The sequence below is a fragment of the Heterodontus francisci genome, chromosome 19 (assembly GCF_036365525.1).
Source record: "Heterodontus francisci isolate sHetFra1 chromosome 19, sHetFra1.hap1, whole genome shotgun sequence".
Classification (NCBI taxonomy): domain Eukaryota; kingdom Metazoa; phylum Chordata; class Chondrichthyes; order Heterodontiformes; family Heterodontidae; genus Heterodontus; species Heterodontus francisci.
Window position 1 is genome coordinate 7,452,228 of NC_090389.1, and position 24,060 is coordinate 7,476,287.

At 43.8% G+C, this 24,060-nt stretch overlaps 1 protein-coding gene across 1 annotated transcript in view; it reads left to right on the plus strand.

The window, feature by feature from the left end:
* Positions 1 to 16,754, plus strand: part of mbd4 (methyl-CpG binding domain protein 4) — a 136,187-nt gene extending 119,433 nt beyond the window's left edge. The window contains exon 8 of the mRNA XM_068051344.1: positions 16,283 to 16,754. Within this exon, the coding sequence (XP_067907445.1) occupies positions 16,283 to 16,381 (99 nt within the window). The 3' untranslated portion in view covers positions 16,382 to 16,754. The remainder of the gene's footprint in view (positions 1 to 16,282) is intronic.
* The last annotated feature ends 7,306 nt before the right edge of the window (positions 16,755 to 24,060 follow it).

Consider the following 24,060-nt stretch of genomic DNA (forward strand, 5'->3'; position numbering starts at 1 on the left):
TCCCCTTAGAATTTTTCTTTGCAGTAGGAATATACTTATTCTGAATATTCTTAAATATCCCCTGAAAACTCTGCCACTGCTTCTGTATTGATCTATCTGCTAGCCTAGTAAGTTTATTTAAGTTTAAAATACTAGTCTTAGACCCATTCTTCTCTCTTTCAAACTTGATGTAAAATTCAATCATATTGTGGTCGCTGCTACCTAGAGGTGCCTTTACTCTGAGGTCATTAATTAATCCTGTCACATTACACAATACCAAGTCTAATATAACCTGCTCTCTGGTTGGTTCCAGAACGTGCTGCTCTGAGAAACCATCTCGAAAGCATTCTATAAACTCCTCATCCAGGCTACTATTGCCAATCTGATTTTTCCAGTTTAGGTTTAGATTAATATCATACATGATTATTGCTGTCCCTTCATCACAAGCACCCAATATTTCTTCTTGTATTCTTCATCCTACATTGTAGTTACTGTTAGGGGGCCTGTAGACCACTCCCACTAATGATTTCTTTCCCCTACTATTCCTCATCTCAACCCAAACCAATTCTACATCCTGGTCTCCTAAACCAAGGTCATCTCTAACTTTTGCACCAATGCCATCTTTGAATAACAGTGCTAGCCCTCCACCTTTATCTAGGTTCCTATTCTTCTTGAATGTCATATACCTTTCAGTATTGAGGACCCAATCCTTGACATCCTGCAGCCACGTCTCCATAATGGCGATCAGATCACATTTGTTTACTTCAATGCGCGCTATCAATTCGTCTATTTTGATATGAATGCTACGTGCATTCAGATACAGAGCCTTTAGTTTTGTCTTTTTGTTATCTTTGTAACATCTAGTCTTGACTGTTGGTGTGTTCTTACGTTTTTTCTCTCAGTCCCTTCCTGCTATTCTCTGACCTTCATTTCCCATATTACTATTCTGCTCTCTTGCCTTGACTCTACCCCTTGATTTGTTACATCTACCCAAGCTTGATTCCTCATCCCCCCTCACCCGCTTCTCCCACACCAGTCTTTGAGCCACGTATTCATTTCATTAATTTTATGTGCCCTCTGCCAATTGACACATAACTCAGGGAATAATCCAGAGATTATTAATAATCCAGAGATTATTACCCTTGAGGTTCTGCTCTTCAATTTGGTGCCATCTCCTCATACCGTCTAAGCAGAACCTCTTTCCTAGTCCTACCTACATCGTTGGTACCTACATGGACCATGACAACTGGATCCTCACCCTCCCACTCCAAGTTGCTGTCCAACCCTAAGCACATATCCTGAACCCTGGCACCAGGCAGCCAACACAACCTTCTTGGATGCACAGAACAGTATCAATCCCCCTCACTATATTATCCCCCACTACCACTACATTCCTTTTTGCTTGCCTCCACACTTGAATGGCTTCCTGTACCACAGTGCCATGACCAGTCTGCTCATCCACCTTTCAGATCTCGCTTTTGTCCACACAGGTTGAGAGCAGCTCAAACCTATTTGACAATTGTAAAGTCTGAAGCTCCTCCACTACTGTCTGTTCGGTCCCTTTACCTGCCTCACCCATGGTCACATCCTCCTGTCCCTCACTGCTGACCAAAGCAGATGACCCTATTCTAAGAGGTGTGACCTTCTTCTGGAACAAAGTGTCCAGGTATTTCTCCCCCTCCCTTATGTTGAGCAGTGTTTGTAGTTCGGCTTCCAAATCAATAATCCTGATCCGGAATTCCTCTAGCTGCTTACACGTTCTGCAAACATGTTTGTCCTGGATCGCCTTGGCATCCATGAGCTCCCACATACCAAAGCTGCAACGTAACACCTATCCTACCATTGTTACTTATGCTATTAGTTAATTTACTTTAATTGCTTTCTAATTATCTTAGAATACTTCCTATGTTCTTTTTCTTTTCTTTTGGGCCTCCTTATCTCGAGAGACAATGGATACGCGCCTGGAGGTGGTCAGTGGTTTGTGAAGCAGCGCCTGGAGTGGCTATAAAGGCCAATTCTGGAGTGACAGGCTCTTCCACAGGTGCTGCAGAGAAATTTGTTTGTTGGGGCTGTTGCACAGTTGGCTCTCCCCTTGCGCCTCTGTCTTTTTTCCTGCCAACTACTAAGTCTCTTCGACTCGCCACAATTTAGCCCTGTCTTTATGGCTGCCCGCCAGCTCTGGCGAATGCTGGCAACTGACTCCCACGACTTGTGATCAATGTCACACGATTTCATGTCGCGTTTGCAGACGTCTTTATAACGGAGACATGGACGGCCGGTGGGTCTGATACCAGTGGCGAGCTCGCTGTACAATGTGTCTTTGGGGATCCTGCCATCTTCCATGCGGCTCACATGGCCAAGCCATCTCAAGCGCCGCTGACTCAGTAGTGTGTATAAGCTGGGGATGTTGGCCGCTTCAAGGACTTCTGTGTTGGAGATATAGTCCTGCCACCTGATGCCAAGTATTCTCCGAAGGCAGCGAAGATGGAATGAATTGAGACGTCGCTCTTGGCTGGCATACGTTGTCCAGGCCTCGCTGCCGTAGAGCAAGGTACTGAGGACACAGGCCTGATACACTCGGACTTTTGTGTTCCGTGTCAGTGCGCCATTTTCCCACACTCTCTTGGCCAGTCTGAACATAGCAGTGGAAGCCTTACCCATGCGCTTGTTGATTTCTGCATCTAGAGACAGGTTACTGGTGATAGTTGAGCCTAGGTAGGTGAACTCTTGAACCACTTCCAGAGCGTGGTCGCCAATATTGATGGATGGAGCATTTCTGACATCCTGCCCCATGATGTTCGTTTTCTTGAGGCTGATGGTTAGGCCAAATTCATTGCAGGCAGACGCAAACCTGTCGATGAGACTCTGCAGGCATTCTTCAGTGTGAGATGTTAAAGCAGCATCGTCAGCAAAGAGGAGTTCTCTGATGAGGACTTTCCGTACTTTGGACTTCGCTCTTAGACGGGCAAGGTTGAACAACCTGCCCCCTGATCTTGTGTGGAGGAAAATTCCTTCTTCAGCTGCAACGTAACACCTATCCTACCATTGTTACTTATGCTATTAGTTAATTTACTTTAATTGCTTTCTAATTATCTTAGAATACTTCCTATGTATAGTAGAATTTACTGTGCTTATTAAATGCTCGTACCACCTATAATTTTTCTAAATTACAGATGTGTTTTAGGTATTTATTTTAATTATTTAATTTTATCTTTTATTTATTTCAAGACAAAGACTGGTATTTTAGCTTCTACCTAGTAGATAGAGAAAAATTAAAAATAAGCAGAAAAAATAAAATAAAATAAGAAAATACCCCAGCAAAAAACTCACCGACTAGCTCCCTTTGCCTCGTTGCTCTCTCTCCCATCTCACGCTGTTTGTCGCTCTGAAGTCTCACCCAGCCAATCACCTACCTGCTTCCCTGTGATGGCGACTTACCAAAACTAATCTACCTTACCACTATTAATATACCCTACCAATACTAAAATGTTACCAATAGTAGTAATAACCTCAGTAATAAACTTACTGCTTTAAAATAAAACAGAACGGTAGACTGACCAGCTTGTGTGCCTTAATTAGTTATGAGGTAGTTACATCAATTTTAATTTTAAGTTTTTTTTTCTAATTTGTAGCTATTTACACATGCACCCTAACAATAGTGTACTAACCCAGCTATTTACAGATGCTTCCTAACAGCAGTTACTCACCAAACAATCACCATGCGGCTTTCCTGTGATGTCACTGTTCAACCTTTTCAAACTCAGGCACTCCTGGACTCCTGTCCACTACTATTCCAGAAGGTAAGTGCTGTAGGCCGCGATCCTCGAGCTTTATTTAACTGCTCCCGCTTCCTGTTTCTTCCGCAGGTGTGCTGCTCTCCTGGAAGGTAAGTGCTGCAGTCTGCAATCCTCAGGCTTTATTTAACTGCTTCCTGCTCTGTGTCCCTCCCGCAGGTCTGCTGCTCTCCTGGAAAGTAAGTGCTGTAGGCCACAATCCTCAGGCTTTATTTAACTGCTTCTTGCTCCGTGTTCCTCCCTCAGGTCCGCTGCTCTCCTGGAAGGTAAGTGCTGTAGGCCACAATCCTCGGGCTTTATTTAACTGCTCCCCACTCCGTGTTCCTGCCTCAAGTCTGCTGCTCTCCTGGAAGGTAAGCAATGTCATAGTAAAAGATCCAACTGGGAAATAGTGATCATAATACCATTGAATTCCATGTTAAGTTTAAAAGTCACATACTCCAATCACAAACAAGAATCTTAAACTTAAGCAAAGCTAATTTCTTAGGTATGAGGGGAGAACTGGCTAAGGTAAATTGGATAAATAGACTAAAAGGTATGGTGGTAAATGAACAGTGGGAAACCTTTAAAGAAACAATTCAAAATGTTCAACACAAATACATTCCATTGAAAAACGAAAACTCAGCAAGAAAGACCCATCTGTGACTCACTCAGGAAGTTAAGAATAGTATTAGATTTAAAGAAGAGGCTTAAAACATTGCAAATAACAGCACCAAGTCTGATGATTTGGAGTGTTTTAGAAACCCAGCAAAGGGCCACCAAAATGTTGATAAAAAAAGGAAAAAAATAGAATGAGAGTAAACTCGCCAGAATATAAAAACAGATTGCAAGAGCTTTTATAGGTATATAAAAAGGAAGAGTTTAGCTAAAGTAAATATTGGTCCTTAGAAGCAGAGACAGGAGAAATTATCATGGAGAATGAGGAATTGGCAGAGGCATTCAACAAATATTTTGTGTCTGTCTTCATAGTAGAAGACACAAGTTTCATACCAGAAATAGATGGTAACTTGGGGTTAAAAAGAGTGAGGAAATTAATATCAGCAGAGAAAAAGTATTGGAGAAATCTAAGGGACTAAAATCTGACAAATCCCCAGGACCAGATGGCCTACAACTTAGGGTTCTAAAAGCGATAGCTGAAGAGATATTGGATGCGCTAGCTATGATTTTCCAAAGTTCCTTAGATTTGGGAACAATCTCATCATTGGAAGTTGGCAAATGTTACACCACTTTTCAAGAAAGGAGGGAGAGAGAAAACAGGGAACTACAAACCAGTTAACCTAACATCAGTCATTGGTTAATGCTGGAACCTAATATTAAGGAAGTCTTAACAATGCACTTAGAAAAGCACGGTATGATTAGAACAAGTCAACATGATTTTACTAAAGGCAAATCATGTTTGACAAATTTATTAGAGTTTTTTGAGGATGTAACTAGTGAGGCAGATAAAGGGAAACCAGTAGATATAGTATACCTGGATTTCCAAAAGGCATTCAATAACGTGCCACACAAAAGGTTAATTGGCAAGATAGGGGCTCATGGAGCTGGGGGTAATATAGTAGCATGGATATCATATTGGTTAGTGGACAGGAAGCAAGAAATGGGCATAAATAGGACACTTTCAAGTTGACAGGCAGTGAATAGTGGATCAGTGCTGAGGCCTCATCTATTTACAATCTATATTAGTGACTTAGATGAAGAGACAGAGAGTAATGTATTTAAGTTTGCTGATGATACAAAAGTAGGTGGAAAGGTAAGTTGTGGGAGGACACAGAAAGGCTGCAAAGAGATATAGACAGGTTAAGTGAGTGGGCAACAAGATGGCAGGATTCTTAATGAGGTTTTTGTCTCAGTCTTCACAAAGGAGAGGGTTGATGCAGACATTGTAGTTAAAGAGGAGGAGTGTGAAATATTAGATACGATAAGCATAATGAGAGAAGTGCTTGAGGGTTTGACATCCCTGAAAGTGGATAAATCATCAGGACCGGATGGATTGCATCCCAGGTTGTTAAAGGAAGCCAGGGAGGAAATAGCGGATGTGCTGAAGATCATGTTCAAATCCTCATTAGATACAGGTGAGGTACCAGATGATTGGAGGTTTGCGAACATTGTACCATTGTTTAAAAAGATTGCAAGGGATAAGTCAGGTAATTATAGGCCAGTCAGTCTGACCTCGGTGGTGGGTAAATTGTTAGAATCTATTCCAAGGGACTGGAAAAACTGTCACTTAGAAAGGCACGGATTAATCAGGGATAGTCAACATGGATTTGTTAAGGGAAGGTCATGTCTTACTAACTTGATTGAGTTTTGAGGAAGTAACAGGGAGGGTTGATAAGGGTAATGCAGTGTGGTTTACATGGATTTTAGTAAGGCATTTGACAATGTCCCACATGGCAGACTGGTCAGTAAAATGAAAGCCCATGGGATACAGGGAAAGGTGGCAGGTTGGATCCAGAATTGACTCAGTAACAGGAAACAAAGGGTGATAGTCGACGGTTGTTTTTGTGAATGGAAAGCAGTTTCCAGTGGTGTTCCACAGGATTCAGTGTTGGGTCCCTTGCTGTTTGTGGTATATATTAATGATTTGGGCTTAAATGTGGGAGGCATGATTGGGAAATTTGCTGATGACACAAAAATTGGCCGTGTAGTTATTGGTGAAGAGGAGAGTCATGGACTCCAGAAAGATATCAATGGTTTGGTTGAGTGGGCGGAAAAGTGACAAATGGAATTCAATCCTGAGAAGTTTGAAGTGATGCATTTGGGGATGGTAAATAAAGTGAGGGAATACACAATAAACGGGAGGATATTGAGAGGTGTAGAAGAAGTGAGTGCATGTCCACTGGTCCCTGAAGTTAGCAGGACAGGTAGATAGAGTGGTGAAGAAGGCATATGGATCGCTTTCCTTTATTGGCCGAGGTTTAGAGTACAAAACCAGGGATGTGATGCTGGAGCTGTATAAAACGCTGGTTAGGCCGCAGCTGGAGTATTGCGTGCAGTTCTGGTCACCACATTACAGAAAGGACATAATTGCTCTGGACAGAGTGCAGAGGAGATTTACAAGAATGTTGCCAGGGCTTGAGGGTTGCAGCTATGAGGAAAAATTGGATAGGTTGTTTTCCCTGGAATTGAGGAGGCTGAGGGGTAACTTAATTGAGGTGTACAAAATTATGAGGATCCCAGATAGAGTAGACAGGAAGGACCTGTTTCCCCTGGTGGGGAGGAGGGTTACCAGGGGACACAGATTTAAGGTGATTGGTAGAAGGATTAGAGGGGACATGAGAAGAAACTTTTTCACCCAGAGGGTGGTGGGTGTCTGGAATTCACTACCAGGAACGGTGGTGGAGGCAGAAATCCTCAATTCTTTTAAAAGGTACCTGGACATGCACCTAAAGGTGCGGTAACCTGCGGGGCTATGGACCAGGTGCTGGAAAATGGGATTAGCTTGGGTGGATAGCTTATTCGGCTGGTGCGGACACGATGGGCTGAATGGCCTCTTTCTGTGCTGTATTTTGTTCTATGTTCTATGGCAGATGGAGTATGATGTAAGGAAATGTGAGGTTATTCACTTTGGTCGTAAGAATAGAAAAGCAGAATATTTTTTAAATGCTGTGAAACTTGTAAGTATTGATGTTCAAAGAAGTTTGCGTGTGCTTGTACAAGGAATGCAGAAAGTTAGCATTCAGGTAAAGCAAGCAATTAGGAAGGTAAATGGCATGTTGGCTTTATTGCAAGAGGGTTGGAATACAGGAATAAGGAAGTCTTGCTACAATTGTACAGGGTTTTAGTGAGAGCGCATCTGAAGTACTCTGTGTAGTTTTCATCTCCACATTTAAGAAAGGATATACTTGCATTGGGGGTGGTACAGGGAAGCTTCACTAAATTGGTTCCTAGGATGAGGGGGTTGTCCTATGATGAGAGGCTGAGTAAATTGGGCTTATACTCCCTGGAGTTTAGAAGAATGAGAAGCGATCTCATTGAAACATACAATGTACAAGATTCTGAAGGGGCTGGATAAGTAGACACTGAGAGATTGTTTCCACTGGTCGGGGAATCTAAAACCCAGGAGCACTGTCTCAGGATAAGGGGCCAATCATTTAGGACTGATGAGGAGAAATTACTTCACTCAAAGGGTTGTGAATCTTTGGAATTCTCTGCCCCAGAGGGTTGTGGATGCTCCATCATTCAATATATTTAAGGCTGGGATAGATAGATTTTTGGTCTCTCAGGGAAAAAGGGATATGGCGAGCAGGCAGGAAAGTGGAATTGAATCCGAAGATCAGCCATGATCGTATTGAATGGTGGAGCAGGGTCAATGGGCCATATGGTCTACTCCTGCTCCTATTTCTTGTGTTCTTGTGAGTTCCTAATGTCTGCCACAATTTTTGTGTACGTGTTTCCTAATTTCGCTCCTAATTTTTAGACTATGCCTCCTAGCCCTAGACTCCTCAACCAGGAGATATAGTTTCTCTCTATCTGTATTATCTGTTCCCTTTAATAACTTGAATATTTCAATCAAATCACTCTTTAACTTTATAAATTTCAGAGAACCCAACCCTAGTTTGTTTAATCCATCCTCATAAATTAACTCTTGGAGTCCAGAAATCATTCTGGTAAACTGCACTGCGCTTCCTCCAAGGCCAGTATATACTTCCTTAAGTGAGTGCCCAGACTGTTCACAATACTCCTGGTGTGGTCTAACCAGGGATTTTTATAGCTGAAGCATGTCTTCAACCCCTTGTATTCTAGACCTCTAGATATAACGGCCAGCATTCCATTAGCCTTTTCATTATTTTCTGTACCTGTTCATGACATTTTAATAATCGATGTACCCGGATCCCAAGTCTCTTTTGATCTCCACTGTTTCTAACTTTTCATCATTTAGAAAGTACTCTGTTTTATCCTTTTTAGGTCCAATGTGGATGACCTCACATTTGTCTACATTAAAATCCATTTTCCACAGTTTTTCCCATTCACTCAATCTATCCAATATGTCTTTGTAATTTTGTGCTACCCTCTACACTACTTGCAATGTCGCCTGTCTTTGTGGCAAATTTGGACATGTGGCTTTCTATCCCATGATCTAAGTCATTATAAATAGACTGAATAGTTATGGCTCAACATAGATCCTTGTGGGACATCACTAGTCACATCCTGCCAAATAGAAAATCTGATCATTATCCCTACTTTCTGACTCTTTCCGCTCAGGCAATTTCCTAACCAGGTCAATAATTTGCCTTCAATTCCATGAGCTTCAACTTTAGCTAAATGTCTGTTATGAAGGACTTTATCAAATTGCTTCTGGAAATCCATATAAATAACATCTGCTGTCCACTACTCCAGTCATCTCTGTTAATTGTATATTAATTGTGTTTAACTGTATGCAGGTGGTGTGGACTAAACGATGATTCACTTGAGCCCCTTTAAATAAATACAGACTAAAACTGGTTGGTGGGTTAGGGGTTGTATGCTTGTAATGTCTAACTCTATAAATAAGTATAAAAGAGTGTAATGGTTGGCTCCAGTTCTATCCTTCATCAAATGTCTTTTTGGAATAGAGCAACTTCTTCAAAAAATTCAATCTGGTTCATCAGGGATGGCCTATCCTTTGCAAATCCTTGCTTGCTCTCTCTGATCAGCTGAAAATTGTCATGGTGTTCAGTCACTCTATCCTTAATTATAGACTCCTGTAATTTCCTGACAACAGATGTTAGGCTAACTTATCTAAAATTCCCTCGTTTCCCTCTCATCTTCCTTAAATAGCGGTGACATGCACAATTTTTCAACCTAAAGCAACAGTTTCCAAATTGAGAGAACATTCAATGTTCCCACCTACTTCCTTTAAAACCTCAGGATGGAAACCAGCTGGTCCTCGGGATCTGTCACTCTTTAGTGCCATTTATTCTCTTCATTACTGTTATTTTGCTTATGTTAATTTGGGTGAGTCTCTGTCCTTGATTCAATATTGGCTTCTGAGGAACTTCTGGCATGAACAAAGAACAAACAAAGAACAAAGAAAATTACAGCACAGGAACAGGCCCTTCGGCCCTCCAAGCCTGCGCCGATCCAAATCCTCTATCTAAACCTGTCGCCTATTTTCTAAGGGTCTGTATCTCTTTACTTCCTGCCCATTCATGTATCTGTCTAGATACATCTTAAAAGACGCTATCGTGCCCGCGTCTACCACCTCCGCTGGCAATGCGTTCCAGGCACCCACCACCCTCTGCGTAAAGAACTTTCCACGCATATCCCCCCTAAACTTTTCCCCTTTCACTTTGAACTCGTGTCCCCTTGTAATTGGATCCCCCACTCTGGGAAAAAGCTTCTTGCTATCCACCCTGTCTGTACCTCTCATGATTTTGTACACCTCAATCAGGTCCCCCCTCAACCTCCGTCTTTCTAATGAAAATAATCCTAATATACTCAACCTCTCTTCATAGCTAGCGCCCTCCATACCAGGCAACATCCTGGTGAACCTCCTCTGCACTCTCTCCAAAGCATCTACATCCTTTTGGTAATGTGGCGACCAGAACTGCACGCAGTATTCCAAATGTGGCCGAACCAAAGTCCTATACAACTGTAACATGACCTGCCAACTCTTGTACTCAATACCCCGTCCGATGAAGGAAAGCATGCCGTATGTCTTCTTGACCACTCTATTGACCTGCGTTGCCACCTTCAGGGAACAATGGACCTGAACACCCAAATCTCTCTGTACATCAATTTTCCCCAGGACTTTTCCATTTACTGTATAGTTCAATCTTGAATTGGATCTTCCAAAATGCATCACCTCGCATTTGTCCTGATTGAACTCCATCTGCCATTTCTCTGCCCAACTCTCCAGTCTATCTATATTCTGCTGTATTCTCTGACAGTCCCCTTCACTATCTGCTACTCCACCAATCTTAGTGTCGTCTGCAAACTTGCTAATCAGACCACCTATATTTTCCTCCAAATCATTTATGTATATCACAAACAACAGTGGTCCCAGCACGGATCCCTGTGGAACACCACTGGTCACACGTCTCCATTTTGAGAAACTCCCTTCCACTGCTACTCTCTGTCTCCTGTTGCCCAGCCAGTTCTTTATCCATCTAGCTAGTACACCTTGGACCCCATGCGCCTTCACTTTCTCCATCAGCCTACCATGGGGAACCTTATCAAACGCCTTACTGAAGTCCATGTATACGACATCTACAGCCCTTCCCTCATCAATCAACTTTGTCACTTCCTGAAAGAATTCTATTAAGTTTGGTAAGACATGACCTTCCCTGCACAAAACCATGTTGCCTATCACTGATAAGCCCATTTTCTTCAAATTGGGAATAGATCCTATCCCTCAGTATCTTCTCCAGCAGCTTCCCTACCACTGACGTCAGGCTCACCGGTCTATAATTACCTGGATTATCCCTGCTACCCTTCTTAAACAAGGGGACAACATTAGCAATTCTCCAGTCCTCCGGGACCTCACCCGTGTTTAAGGATGTTGCAAAGATATCTGTTAAGGCCCCAGCTATTTCCTCTCTCGCTTCCCACAGTAACCTGGGATAGATCCCATCTGGACCTGGGGACTTGTCCACCTTAATGCCTTTTAGAATACCCAACACTTCCTCCCTCCTTATGCCGACTTGACCTAGAGTAATCAAACATCTGTCCCTAACCTCAACATCTGTCATGTCCCTCTCCTTGGTGAACACCGATGCAAAGTACTCGTTTAGAATCTCACCCATTTTCTCTGACTCCACGCATAACTTTCCTCCTTTGTCCTTGAGTGGGCCAATCCTTTCTCCAGTTACCCTCTTGCTCCTTATATATGAATAAAAGGCTTTGGGATTTTCCTTAACCCTGTTTGCTAAAGATATTTCATGACCCCTTTTAGCCCTCTTAATTCCTCGTTTCAGATTGCGCCTACAATCCCGATATTCTTTCAAAGCTTCGTCTTTCTTCAGCCACCTAGACCTTATGTATGCTTCCTTTTTCCTCTTAGCTAGTCTCACAATTTCACCTGTCATCCATGGTTCCCTAATCTTGCCATTTCTACCCCTCATTTTCACAGGAACATGTCTCTCCTGCACGCTAATCAACCTCTCTTTAAAAGCCTCCCACATATCAAATGTGGATTTACCTTCAAACAGCTGTTCCCAATCTACATTCCCCTGCTCCTGCCAAATTTTGGTACAGTTGGCCTTCCCCCAATTTAGCACTCTTCCTTTAGGACCACTCTCGTCTTTGTCCATGAGTATTCTAAAACTTACGGAATTGTGATCACTATTCCCAAAGTAGTCCCCTACTGAAACGTCAACCACCTGGCCGGGCTCATTCCCCAACACCAGGTCCAGTATGGCCCCTTCCCGAGTTGGACTATTTACATACTGCTCTAGAAAACCCTCCTGGATGCTCCTTACAAATTCTGCTCCATCTAGACCTCTAACACTAAGTGAATCACAGTCAATGTTGGGAAAATTAAAATCTCCTATCACCACCACCCTGTTGCTCCTACATCTTTCCATAATCTGTTTACATATTTGTACCTCTATCTCACGCTCGCTGTTGGGAGGCCTGTAGTACAGCCCCAACATTGTTACCGCACCCTTCCTATTTCTGAGTTCTGCCCATATTGCCTCACTGCTCGAGTCCTCCGTAGTGCCTTCCTTCAGCACAGCTGTGATATCCTCTTTGACCAGTAATGCAACTCCTCCACCCCTTTTACCTCCCTCTCTATCCCGCCTGAAGCATCGGTATCCTGGGATATTTAGTTGCCAATCATGCCCTTCCATGGAACATAGAACATAGAACATTACAGCGCAGTACAGGCCCTTCGGCCCTCGATGTTGCGCCGACCTGTGAAACCATTTCACTGTTATAAAGAAATAAAATGAGCACAATTGCATTGTAAACCTGCAGATTTTTTTTCCCACTGGAAAATTTTCATTTTTTCAGTTTAACTATTTGGCTAATTTTGCTTTGACTTAACATTGTTTTGGTTTTCTAAGGAGTCTTATTTTGAAGTGAATTCATAGAGTGGTGTTCATGACAGCATTCTATCACGTGCATTGCTGTGATTATCTTGACAACTTGTGAAGCCAGAGGGTAATTAAATGCTACTGTTAATGTGCATGCATCCATGTAGTTCTGAACTGTTGGAAGGTGAAAATACACATTTGAGAGCCTATTCATGTTCTGCACTAAACAACAGTTTAATCATTACAATAATCTTTGCAGGTAATGTTAGCTAATCTGCTTCTATTCTAATGTCAGACACTCAGGATGATCAGTGTCACAAACAGGTGTTCCCTTAACCAAGTCTCAGTAATAGCAATAACATCATACTCCCAGGTACTAATCCAAGCCCTAAGTTCATCTGCCTTACCTACTACACTTCTTGCATTGAAACAAATACACCTCAGACCACCAGTCCCTTTGCTTTCATCATCTGCTCCCTGCCTACTCTTTCCCTTAGGCACGCTGACTTCATTATCTAGTTCCTTACAGGCTTTAGTTACAACCTCCTTACTCTCCACTGACCTCATTTGGTTCCCATCCCCCTGCCACATTAGTTTAAACCCTCCCCAACAGCGTTAGCAAAAGCACCCCCAAGGACATTGGTTCCAGTCCGGCCCAGGTGTAGACCGTCCAATTTGTAATAGTCCCACCTCCCCCAGAACCAGTCCCAATGTCCCAAAAATCTGAACCCCTCCCTCCTGCACCATCTCTCAAGCCACGCATTCATCCTGACTATTCTTTCATTTCTACTCTGACTATCACGTGGCACTGGTAGCAATCCTGAGATTACTACCTCTGAGGTCCTACTTTTTAACTTGGCTCCTAACTCCCTAAATTCTGCTTACCTCTTCCTCCACTGTATTTAAAATAATTATTCAACACATCCGGCATTTCCGTATTTTTATTGACAATATCACTGTTATCAGTTGCTCCTGACCACCTTTCCCTAATGTAATGGTAAAAAAATTTTGGGTTGATTTTGATATCACCTTAAAAGTTTCTTTTCATATTCCCTTTTTGTAGCTCTTCCTATCTTAATTATCTCCCTTTGCTGTTCTTTTTTCCCATTTGTCAGGATCTGTGCCATTTTTTTGCATTTTTGTAAGCTTTTTCTTGAAGATTTATATTGTCTCTTGCCTCTTTTTGTTTTATGGCATGTAGAGCTCTTGCCCTTCGGGCTTTCTATCATATTAACTTTTTTTGAACACCTCCCACTGAAATTCTATCCTTTTATTTGTTAATAGACTTGTGCAGTTTACTGCAGACTGTCTCTGTCTCATTGCGTTGAAGTTAGCCTTACCTAAATATAGAATCTTAATAGTTGATTCACATTTCTCCCTTTCAAATATTATGTTGAACTCAACCATAGTGATAGGGGATTCTATTGTTAGCAGAACAGACTGGCATTTTTGCAGCCGCAGATGTGAATCCAGGATGCTATGTTGCTTCCCTGGTGCTGGGTTCACTGAGTGGCTGCAGAGCACTCTGAGCTGGGAGGGTAAATAGCCAGAAATTGTAGTCCATATCAGTACCGATGACCTAGGTAGAAAGAAGGATAAGGTCCTGCAGGCAAATTTTAGGGAACTAGGAAAGAAACAAACAAGCAAGACCTCAATCCTCATAATTTTTTACACCTCAATTAAGAACACTAAAGTTTTAGTTGACGGAATTGGAGGGGAGTATATACCCGTACCTTTGTATAAAGTACACCTAGAGAGTGACTTAATATCTGGGATGGTAATTGTAGGTGTTGTCCACAGTTTTTCAGTAGAGGGAATTGATCTACTCCTAGTAAATGATATGGCTGGATCAAAAGTATCAGTTTCTCTTATAGTTATAGAGGAACCAAGTGAAATTAAGGAAATGGAGTAATTACAGGAACAAGTTCCAGAAATATTTCCTGCATGTGTAGTTACCCGAGCAATGGCTAAACAGGATCCATTGTTGGAGGTAAAAGGACCACCACAAATAGATAGCCAAGTATCTGAAACTTTACTTGGAGATTTAGATAATCCAAATGAGATGTTTAACAGATTGTCTAAAATTGCAGCACAGCAAGCTGATCCAGAGATATACCGAATAGCTGTCAGAAGCTGAGGCAAAAGGAGTTCCAGAAGGCTATTATATGGCAAACGGAGTTTTGAGGAGGAAATGGAGACCGCCTCATAGGCCTGCTGACGAAGACTGGATAGCTGTTGAACAGACAGTAGTACCACCTAAATATCACCAAGGATTGTTGAGGTTAGCACAGGACATTCCTTGTGCAGGACATTAGTGTTGTTACCATTACAGGGAGAACTATTAAAAGCACGGTTCAGTGGCCCATATAGAGTAATCAAAAGAGTGGGTAAGGTAGATTACTTGATTGACACCTCTGATTTCCGGAAGAAGAACCGGTTGTGTCACATTAATTTGCTCAAACAATATTACCGCAGGGAGGAGGATAAGCCAGTACAGGTATGTCAGGTAATCGGGACTGTTGAGAAGGCTAAGGATAGTGAGGATGAGGCAGCAGTAGGCCTAGAAAATTCTCAGATTGAGCCTCCAACTATTAGATTAGCGAATACCGAATGGCTAGGAAAATTAAACAATAGGCTTTTACACAAACGGCAAAACAGCGTGAAGACATAACCAGGGTTTTCACAACATTTCAAAATATTTGTAGGGATAAGCCAGGATGCACAACCTTAGCCACACATGATGCGGGCATAGGAGGAACCATTCCTTTAAAACAACATCCTTACCGCTTAGGTCCAGACAGGCAGGCCCAAGTGGAAGCGGAGGTACAATGCATGCTGAAGGGCAGCTTAGTCAATTCTAGTCAGGACAGCTGGAATTTGCAGGTGTTCTTGATACCTAAACCTGGTGAGACGGCTCAAACTTGCATAGACTATCGAAAAGTCACTGCGGTAAAGAAGGCAGACTCCTACTCAAATTCTCATTTTAAGGACTGTATGGACAGAGTGGGCAACACCATGTGTCTTAAAGAGACAAATGTGTTGGAGGGATACCATCAATTTACTTTGACAACTCAAGATAAGAAAAAGTCATCTTCTGTTACACCGGACAGGGTTTTCCAGTATCAAGTGATGCCATATAGGTTAAGGGGTACTTGAGAAACTTCTCAGAGAATAGTGAACCCAATAGTGGTCAGTGCTCCTAGCTGTGCAGTTCACCTGGCTGAGGTGATGGACAATAGGGACACTTGGAAGGAAAACATGAAACTACTGGAAGACTGTGCTTGGAAATTTGAAATGAGTTAATTGGGACATACTTTTGAAAATTTAAAGCTGAAAAATGTTCTGGTGGAACTTGTTGCTGTAATCTTACCATTTTTGAAAGATTGTATATCTGTAAATGTGGGAAAAAATGTGTTAGTGTTTTTTTCAATTTGTATTTTTTACACATTGTAATGAAACACATTTTGGGAATGGCACTTCATTCCACCAGGGGCGGTGGTGTCATGATCCTGTCTTTTTTTTTCTCTGGGAAATATGCGGTGTGTCTTTAAGACAGCAAAGGATCAGTACTGCTTTAAGAACAAGCAAGCCTCAGGAGTTACCGAGAAGGTGCATTTTGGTTACCATTGGATACAGCCACTCAGAATCTGAGGATCGATATACTATGTTGCGATTAACTTTTAAACTGGCTTTTTGTTGAGACAGACTGTTCTAACAGACACAGACAGCTGGGCCAGCATGAACTGAACAGAGATCTCTGTTAATTTAAACTGAAGGAAGAATTTAAACTGTGACTATTCTTTAACCTTAAAAATTCGAAAGCCAGATTGATTCTGGTGAGAGTTGTTGATCTGCGGTGGTCATCGCTGGAAGAAAGAGACGTTTGAAGCTTTGGATGTCGGACTGTTTTCCTCTCCTCATCAGACTCTGGAAGATTGCGAGTAGACTTTAATCAGAGGATTTCTCATTGGGAAGTGTAAATCTGCAAGGACTCTAATTTTTCCTATTATTTATAAATGTTATTTTATCTTAGTAGTGTTGACGAATTTAGTTGTTCTAATAAACAGTTAATTTGTTGAACTAAAGACACTTGGTTTGGTTCGCCTCATTCAGGGGTTAATAGATGGTTCAATCTGGCTGTGGTTTTCTTCAATTTGGAAAGTTTAAAGTGATATGTTAGTTGATCTGCGGAATGACGGTACTGAATTAACAGTGTGTTGCCCCCATCGCAATCAAAATTATATATTTTGATTGGGAGCTTTGTCTTGAGCGGTCGTGTCGTCACACTATAAAATAGTTACAATGGGGCACTTTCATTATCCTAATATAGACTGGGATAGTAGTAGTGCAAAGGACAGAGTTTCTGAAGGGTGTACCAGAGAATTTTCGAGATCAATCGGTTTCTGGTCCAATGAAGAAGTAAGCATTGTTGGACCTGGTTCTAGGGAATGAGATGGGTCAAGTGGATCCCAGTGTCAGTAGGGGAACATTTAGGAGACAGTGATTATAGTATCATAAGGTTTAGGTTAGCTATGGAAAAGAACAAGGAGCAATCCAGAGTGAAAATAATTAATTGGGGGGTGGGGTAATTTCAATGGGATGAGAACGGATCTGGCCCAGGAAAACTGGAATCAAACGTTGGCAGACAAAACTGTAACGGAACAATGGGCAACCTTTAAAGAGGAGATGGTTCGGTACAGTCAAGGTATATTCTCACAATGAGGAGAGGCGGGATAAACCAAGCCCGAGCTCCCTGGATGACGAAAGAGATAGAGAGTAAGATGAAGCTGAGAAAGGGCGCTTATGACAGACGTCAAGCTGATAATACAAGTGAGAACTAGGCTGAATATAGAATGTTCGGAATGGAAGTTAAAAAAAAAGCAGAGTATGAGAAGAGACTGGCAGCTAACATAACATGGGTTCGAGTCCCACCACAGCAGAAGGTGGAATTTGAATTTAATTAATAAATCTGGAATTAAAAGCTAGTCTAATGATGGCCATGAAACCATTGTCAATTCTTGTAAAAACCCATCTGGTTCACTAATGTCCTTTAGGGAAGGAAATCTGCTGTCCTTACCTGGTCTGGCCTACATGTGACTCCAGACCCACAGCAATGTTGTTAACTCTTACATGCCCTCTGAAATGGCCTAGCAAGCCACTCAGTTGTACCTAACCGCTACGAAGTCAATAAAAAGGAATGAAACCGGACGGACCACCCGGCATCGACCTAGGCACCGGAAACGACAACGGCAGACCCAGCCCTGTCGACCCTGCAAAGTCCTCCTTACTAACATCTGGGGGCTTGTTCCAAAGTTGGGAGAGCTGTCCCACAGACTAGTCAAGCAACAGCCTGACATAGTCATACTCACGGAATCATACCTTACAGACAATGTCCCAGACACTGCCATCACCATCCCCGGGTATGTCCTGTCCCACCGGCAGGACAGACCCACCAGAGGTGGCGGGACAGTGGTATAAAGTAGGGAGGGAGTTGCCCTGGAAGTCCTCAACATCGACTCCGGACCTCATGAAGTCTCATGGCATCAGGTCAAACATTGGCAAGGTAACCTCCTACTGATTACCACATACCGCCCTCCCTCAGCTGATGACTCAGTACTCCACCATGTTGAACACCACTTGGAGGAAGCACTGAGGGTGACAACGGCACAAAATGTACTCTGGGTGAGGGACTTCAATGTCCATCACCAAGAGTGGCTCGGTAGCACCACTACTGACCGAGCTGGCCGAGTCCTAAAGGACATATCTGCTAGACTGGGTCTGCGGCAGGTGGTGGGGGAACCAACACGAGGGAAAAGCATACTTGACCTCGACCTCACCAATCTGCCTGCTGCAGATGCTTCTGTCCATGACTGTATTGGTAGGAGTGACCACCGCACAGTCCTTGTGGAGATGAAGTCCCGCCTTCACATTGAGGATTCCGTCCGTCGTGTTGTGTGGCACTATCACCGTGCTAAATGGGATAGATTTCGAACAGATCTAGCAATGCAAAACTGGGCATCCATGAGGCGCTGTGGGCCATCAGCAGCAGCAGAATTGTACTCAACCACAATCTGTAACCTCATGGCCCGGCATATCCCCCACTCTACCATTACCATCAAGTCAGGAGACCAACCCTGGTTCAATGAAGAGTGCAGGAGGGCATGCCAGGAGCAGCACCAGGCATACCTCAAAATAAGATGTCAACCTGGTGAAGCTACAACACAGGATTATCTGCGTGTCAAACTGCGTATGCAGCATGCGATAGACAGAGCTAAGCGATCCCATAACCAACGGATCAGATCGAAGCTCTGCAGTCCTGCCACGTCCAGCCGTGAATGGTGGTGGACAATTAAACAACTAACTGGAGGAGGTGGCTCCACAAATATCCCCATCCTCAATGATGGGGGAGCCCAGCACATCAGTGCAAAAGATAAGGCTGAAGCATTTGCAACAATCTTCGGCCAGAAGTGCCGAGTTGATGATCCATCTCGGCCTCCTCCTGAAGTCCCCAGCATCACAGATGCCAGACTTCAGCCAATTCGATTCACTCCGCGTGATATCAAGAAACGACTGAAGGAACTGAATACTGCAAAAGCTATGGGCCCTGACAATATTCCGGCAACAGTACTGAAGACGTGTGCTCCAGAACTTATCGCACCCCTAGCCAAGCTGTTCCAGTATAGCTACAACACTGGCATCTACCCTGCAATGTGGAAAATTGCCCAGCTATGTCCTGTACACAAAAAGCAGGACAAGTCCAACCCGACCAATTACGGCCCCATCAGCCTACTCTCAATCATCAGTAAAGTGATGGAAGGTGTCATCAACAGTGCCATCAAGCGGCACTTGCTTAGCAATAACCTGCTCAGTGACGCTCAGTTTGGGTTCCGCCAGGGCCACTCAGCTCCTGACCTCATTACAGCCTTGGTTCAAACATGGACAAAAGAGCTGAACGCAAGAGGTGAGGTGAGAGTGACTGCCCTTGACATCAAGGCAGCATTTGACCAAGTATGGCATCAAGGAGCCCTAGCAAAACTGAGGTCAATGGGAATCAGGGCGAAAACCCTCCACTGGCTGGAGTCGTACCTAGCACAAAGGAAGATGGTTGTGGTTGTTGGAGGTCAATCATCGGAGCTCCAGGACATCACTGCAGGAGTTCCTCAGGGTAGTGTCCTGGGCCCAACTATCTTCAGCTGCTTCATCAATGACCTTCCTTCAATCATAAGGTCAGAAGTGGGGATGTTCACTGATGATTGCACAATGTTCAGCACCATTAGTGACTCCTTCGATACTGAAACAGTCCGTGTAGAAATGCAGCAAGACCTGGACAATATCCAGGCTTGGGCTGATAAGTGGCAAGTAACATTCGCGTCACCCAAGTGCCAGGCAATGACCATCTCCAACAAGAGAGAATCTAACCATCTCCCCTTGAAATTCAACAGCATTACCATCGCTGAATCCCCCACAATCAACATCGTAGGGTCTACCATTGACCAGAAACTGAACTGGAGTAGTCATATAAATACCGTGGCTACAAGAGCAGGTCAAAGGCTAGGAATCCTGAGGCGGGTAACTCACCTCCTGACTCCCCAAAGCCTGCCACCATCTACAAGGCACGAGTCAGGACTGTGATGGAATACACTGGATGGGTGCAGCTCCAACAACACTCAAGAAGCTCGACACCATCCAGGACAAAGCAGCCCGCTTGATTGGCACCCCATCTATAAACATTCACTCCCTCCACCACCGACGTACAGTGGCAGCAGTGTGTACCATCTACAAGATGCACTGCAGAAATGCACCAAGGCTCCTTAGACAGCACCCTCCAAACTCCATGACCTCTACGACCTAGAAGGACAAGGGCAGCAAATACATGGGAACACCACCACCTGCAAGTTCCCCTCCAAGTTACACACCATCCTGACTTGAAACAATATCGCCGTTCCTTCACTGTCGCTGGGTCAAAATCCTGGAACTCCCTTCCTAACTGTACTGTGGGTGTACCTACCCCAAATGGACTGCAGCGATTCAAGAAGGCAGCATATCACCACCTTCTCAAGGGCAATTAGGGATGGGCAATAAATGCTGGCCTGGCCAGCGTCGCCCACATCCCATGAATGAATTTTTAAAAATTTAACACCCTCTCTGCACTTTGTCTTTCACTACACCATTAACACACTCTTTGCCTTTGCCTCATGACCTCCTTGTCAGTTATTCTCTGTGACCCTCTGTCCTATCAATACCTTCCCTTTTGTTCTCTTTTGCCCCACTCCTGCTTTATTTGCTTAAAACCTATTACATTTCTAACCTTTGCCTGTTCTGATGAAAGGTCACTGACCTGAAACGTTAACTCTGTTGCTCTCTCCACAGATGCTGCCAGACCTGCTGAGTATTTCCAGCACTTTTTGTTTTCATTTCTGGTGGCAGACTGCTTACGTATGTAAATCAGGCAATAATGCCGTTTGTAAGATCCCATTTGTACCTTGGGGTGGCAAGTCTAACCAACAGTCCTTAAAGAAATTGCTGGAGGCCTAAAAGGGACGTCTACTCAAGTGAAGGCCCAGCAAGCTTTTGGGGAGAATTTTTGTGGGGCAAGGAGTAGAAGTGCTCCTCCCAGCTCCACATAAATATTGCAGCCGCCATAGATTCCCTCACCCCAGGCCTGAGCTTCTGGCTGGCTCAGAGTGGGAGCTGGCTGATTTCTCCATCTCCCACCATCAGCAGAGGACGACCAGCATTCAAATGAAAATGGTTCAGGCAGAGGTGGGAAATTGCCCCCAACATCTTCAGTTGGAACAATTCATCAGTTAGGACAACAATGTCAAATGTCACTGATTGAGAATTATACTTCTTATTTTAATTAGTTGCTTTTGGTCAGACCAGCGGGCTGTCTCTATAAATTTACTTATGAGTGGAGTTTGAAAATTTTGTGCTCTCTGGACAGCTTGTGGTGTGACCAGATCAGTCCCTTTCTCACAGGCCATTCTGCTGGCTGCTTCTTGTAATTAACCCCTTCATGGGGACTTGGAGCTTTGGACTTGGCTAACACATAAGTTTATATCACCTGAGTTGCCAAGATAGGCTCAAAGAGCTGAGTTTCTAAACTTTAAAGAAGCATAGACTTAGGTGTCATTTGATTGAGGTTTGTAAGATAGTGAAGGTAATAAACTGTGTGAATGTAGACAACCTGTTTCAGCTAAATAGGTTAGGGAGGACCAGGGGTCACAATTTTAAATCGTATAAGGCCAGCTCTAATTTGGATATTTGGCAATTCTTCTTTTCTCAGAGAATATTGAACCTGTTGGCTCATGTAGTGAATGCTGAATCACTGCATTCCTTCCAGTGAGAGCTGGACTGGTTTCTGGCTGGGGTGGAGATCACTTTGTACAAGGCATAGGTACTGCATGATATTAATCAGGTCAATGTGATCTCCTGGAATAGTTTCAATTGCCCAAGGGGTGAGAGAGAAATGTTCCAGATATTTTGTTCTAATTAGCCTGGATTTTATCTGTTTTTCCCACCTTTCCCAGGATATTCCACAGCTCCGGTTGGGTGGTGAGTATTGTGATGCAAAAAGCATTGCAGATGTGTGGGCTAGGCTGGATGAACCAGGGGGCTTTTCCTGTCTCTCATTGTTCATACATCACATCAGCGTATCAGCAAACACGGGCCACAAAATTCCGCTCTGTAGCGCTGCTGGTGCCGGTGCTATGGAAGCTCGGAACTCCAAAAATGTCGGCTCGACCACTTCCAGCATGGCCCATGCAGCAGGTCATGGCTTTAATGGCACTAGTGCGGGTGTGCTGTGCATGCACCAGAAGCACACAGAATGGGAAGATCATGGGGTTGCATTTTACCAGCCCTCCAAAATCGGGGGATGTGGCAGGGGGTTGGGAGACCAGAAAATTCTTCCGGGAGAGGCCCGCCACAACCTCCGACTCCAAGAAGGTCCTACTGCATTTTACCAGCAGTGGCGAGGCCTCGGTGTGGCCCCCCCCACGCCTCATTTTAATATTAAAACTAATGACAACACATGCAAATAAACTTAACGTGTACTGACGGCCGCCCAGCAGAACCAGTTTTGAGTGATTAGTGCCCTGGTGCTGGGCAGGTTGGCTTGGGAGAGGCCATTGCTGTTGGACTGCCTTTCTTGCCACTGGATTTGCAGGATCTTGCAGAGGCACTTCTGGTGATATTTCTCCAGTGCTTTGAGGTGCCTGCTGTAGATTGTCCAAGTCTCCAAAGCATATTGGAGTGCAGGGATCACCCCTGCCCAGTAAAGTCTCAGGTTTAAGATCCTGATCCTCAAATACTCTCTGCCTCAGTTGGCCGAAGGCTGAGCTGGCATACTGGAGGCAATGATGAACCTCCTCATCTATGTTCGCCTTCACCGAGAGCAGGCTCCCAAGATATGGAAAATGGTCCACATTTTCCAGGATCTCACCATTGATCTTGATTGACTGGGGGAGGTGTTGTGCTGTGGGAGCTGGTTGGAAGAGGACCTTCGTTTTCTGAGTGTTTAGTGAAAGACCTATTTTCTCATATGCTATAGAGAAGGAGTTGACAATGATCTGGGGCTCAGTTTCAGAGTGAGCGCACACACAAGCGTCATCTGCATACTGAAGCTCGATGACTGAGGCTGGGGTTGTTATGGTTTTGGATCGAAGCCAGCATAGGTTGACAGTTTCCTGTCTGTTCTGTAGATTATCTCCATGCCTGCGGGTAGATTGCTGGAAGTGGGGTGTAGCATTGGAGCGAGGGATATAGAGAAGTGGGTTGGTGAAATGACACAGCCTTGTTTTTGTCCTGGTCTTGACTGAAATAGGGTCTGTGATAATTCCTTTGGAGATGATCACAGCTTGCATTTCATTGTGGAGTAGACTGAGGATGGTGACAGCGAAATTTGAGCTGGATGCTCCATAAGCCTTCGTGGTTGACAGAGTCAAAGGTTTTTGTGATGTCGAGAAAGGCCATGTACAGCGGTTGGAGTTGGTGCATTTCTCTTGGATTTGCCGCCCAGTAAAGATCATGTCTGTGGTGCCTCTCGATGACGAAACCGCACTGCAACTCCGGAAGGAGCTCTTCAGCCACTGGGAGGAGGTGATTGAGGAGGATCCTTGCAATGATCTTCCCTAGGGCAGACAGCAGGGAGATTACTCTGTAGTTGCCACAATCGGTCTTCAATCCAAAACCAAAATAACTTCCCACCTTTCTGTTCTTCTGCTATGGACCATCACTGACCTCGTGGACAAAAAAGGACTCAAGAACACCTCCCATAATACATACAAAACTTAACTATTCACCCTTGTGCAATCCCTTAGTGCCTGTCT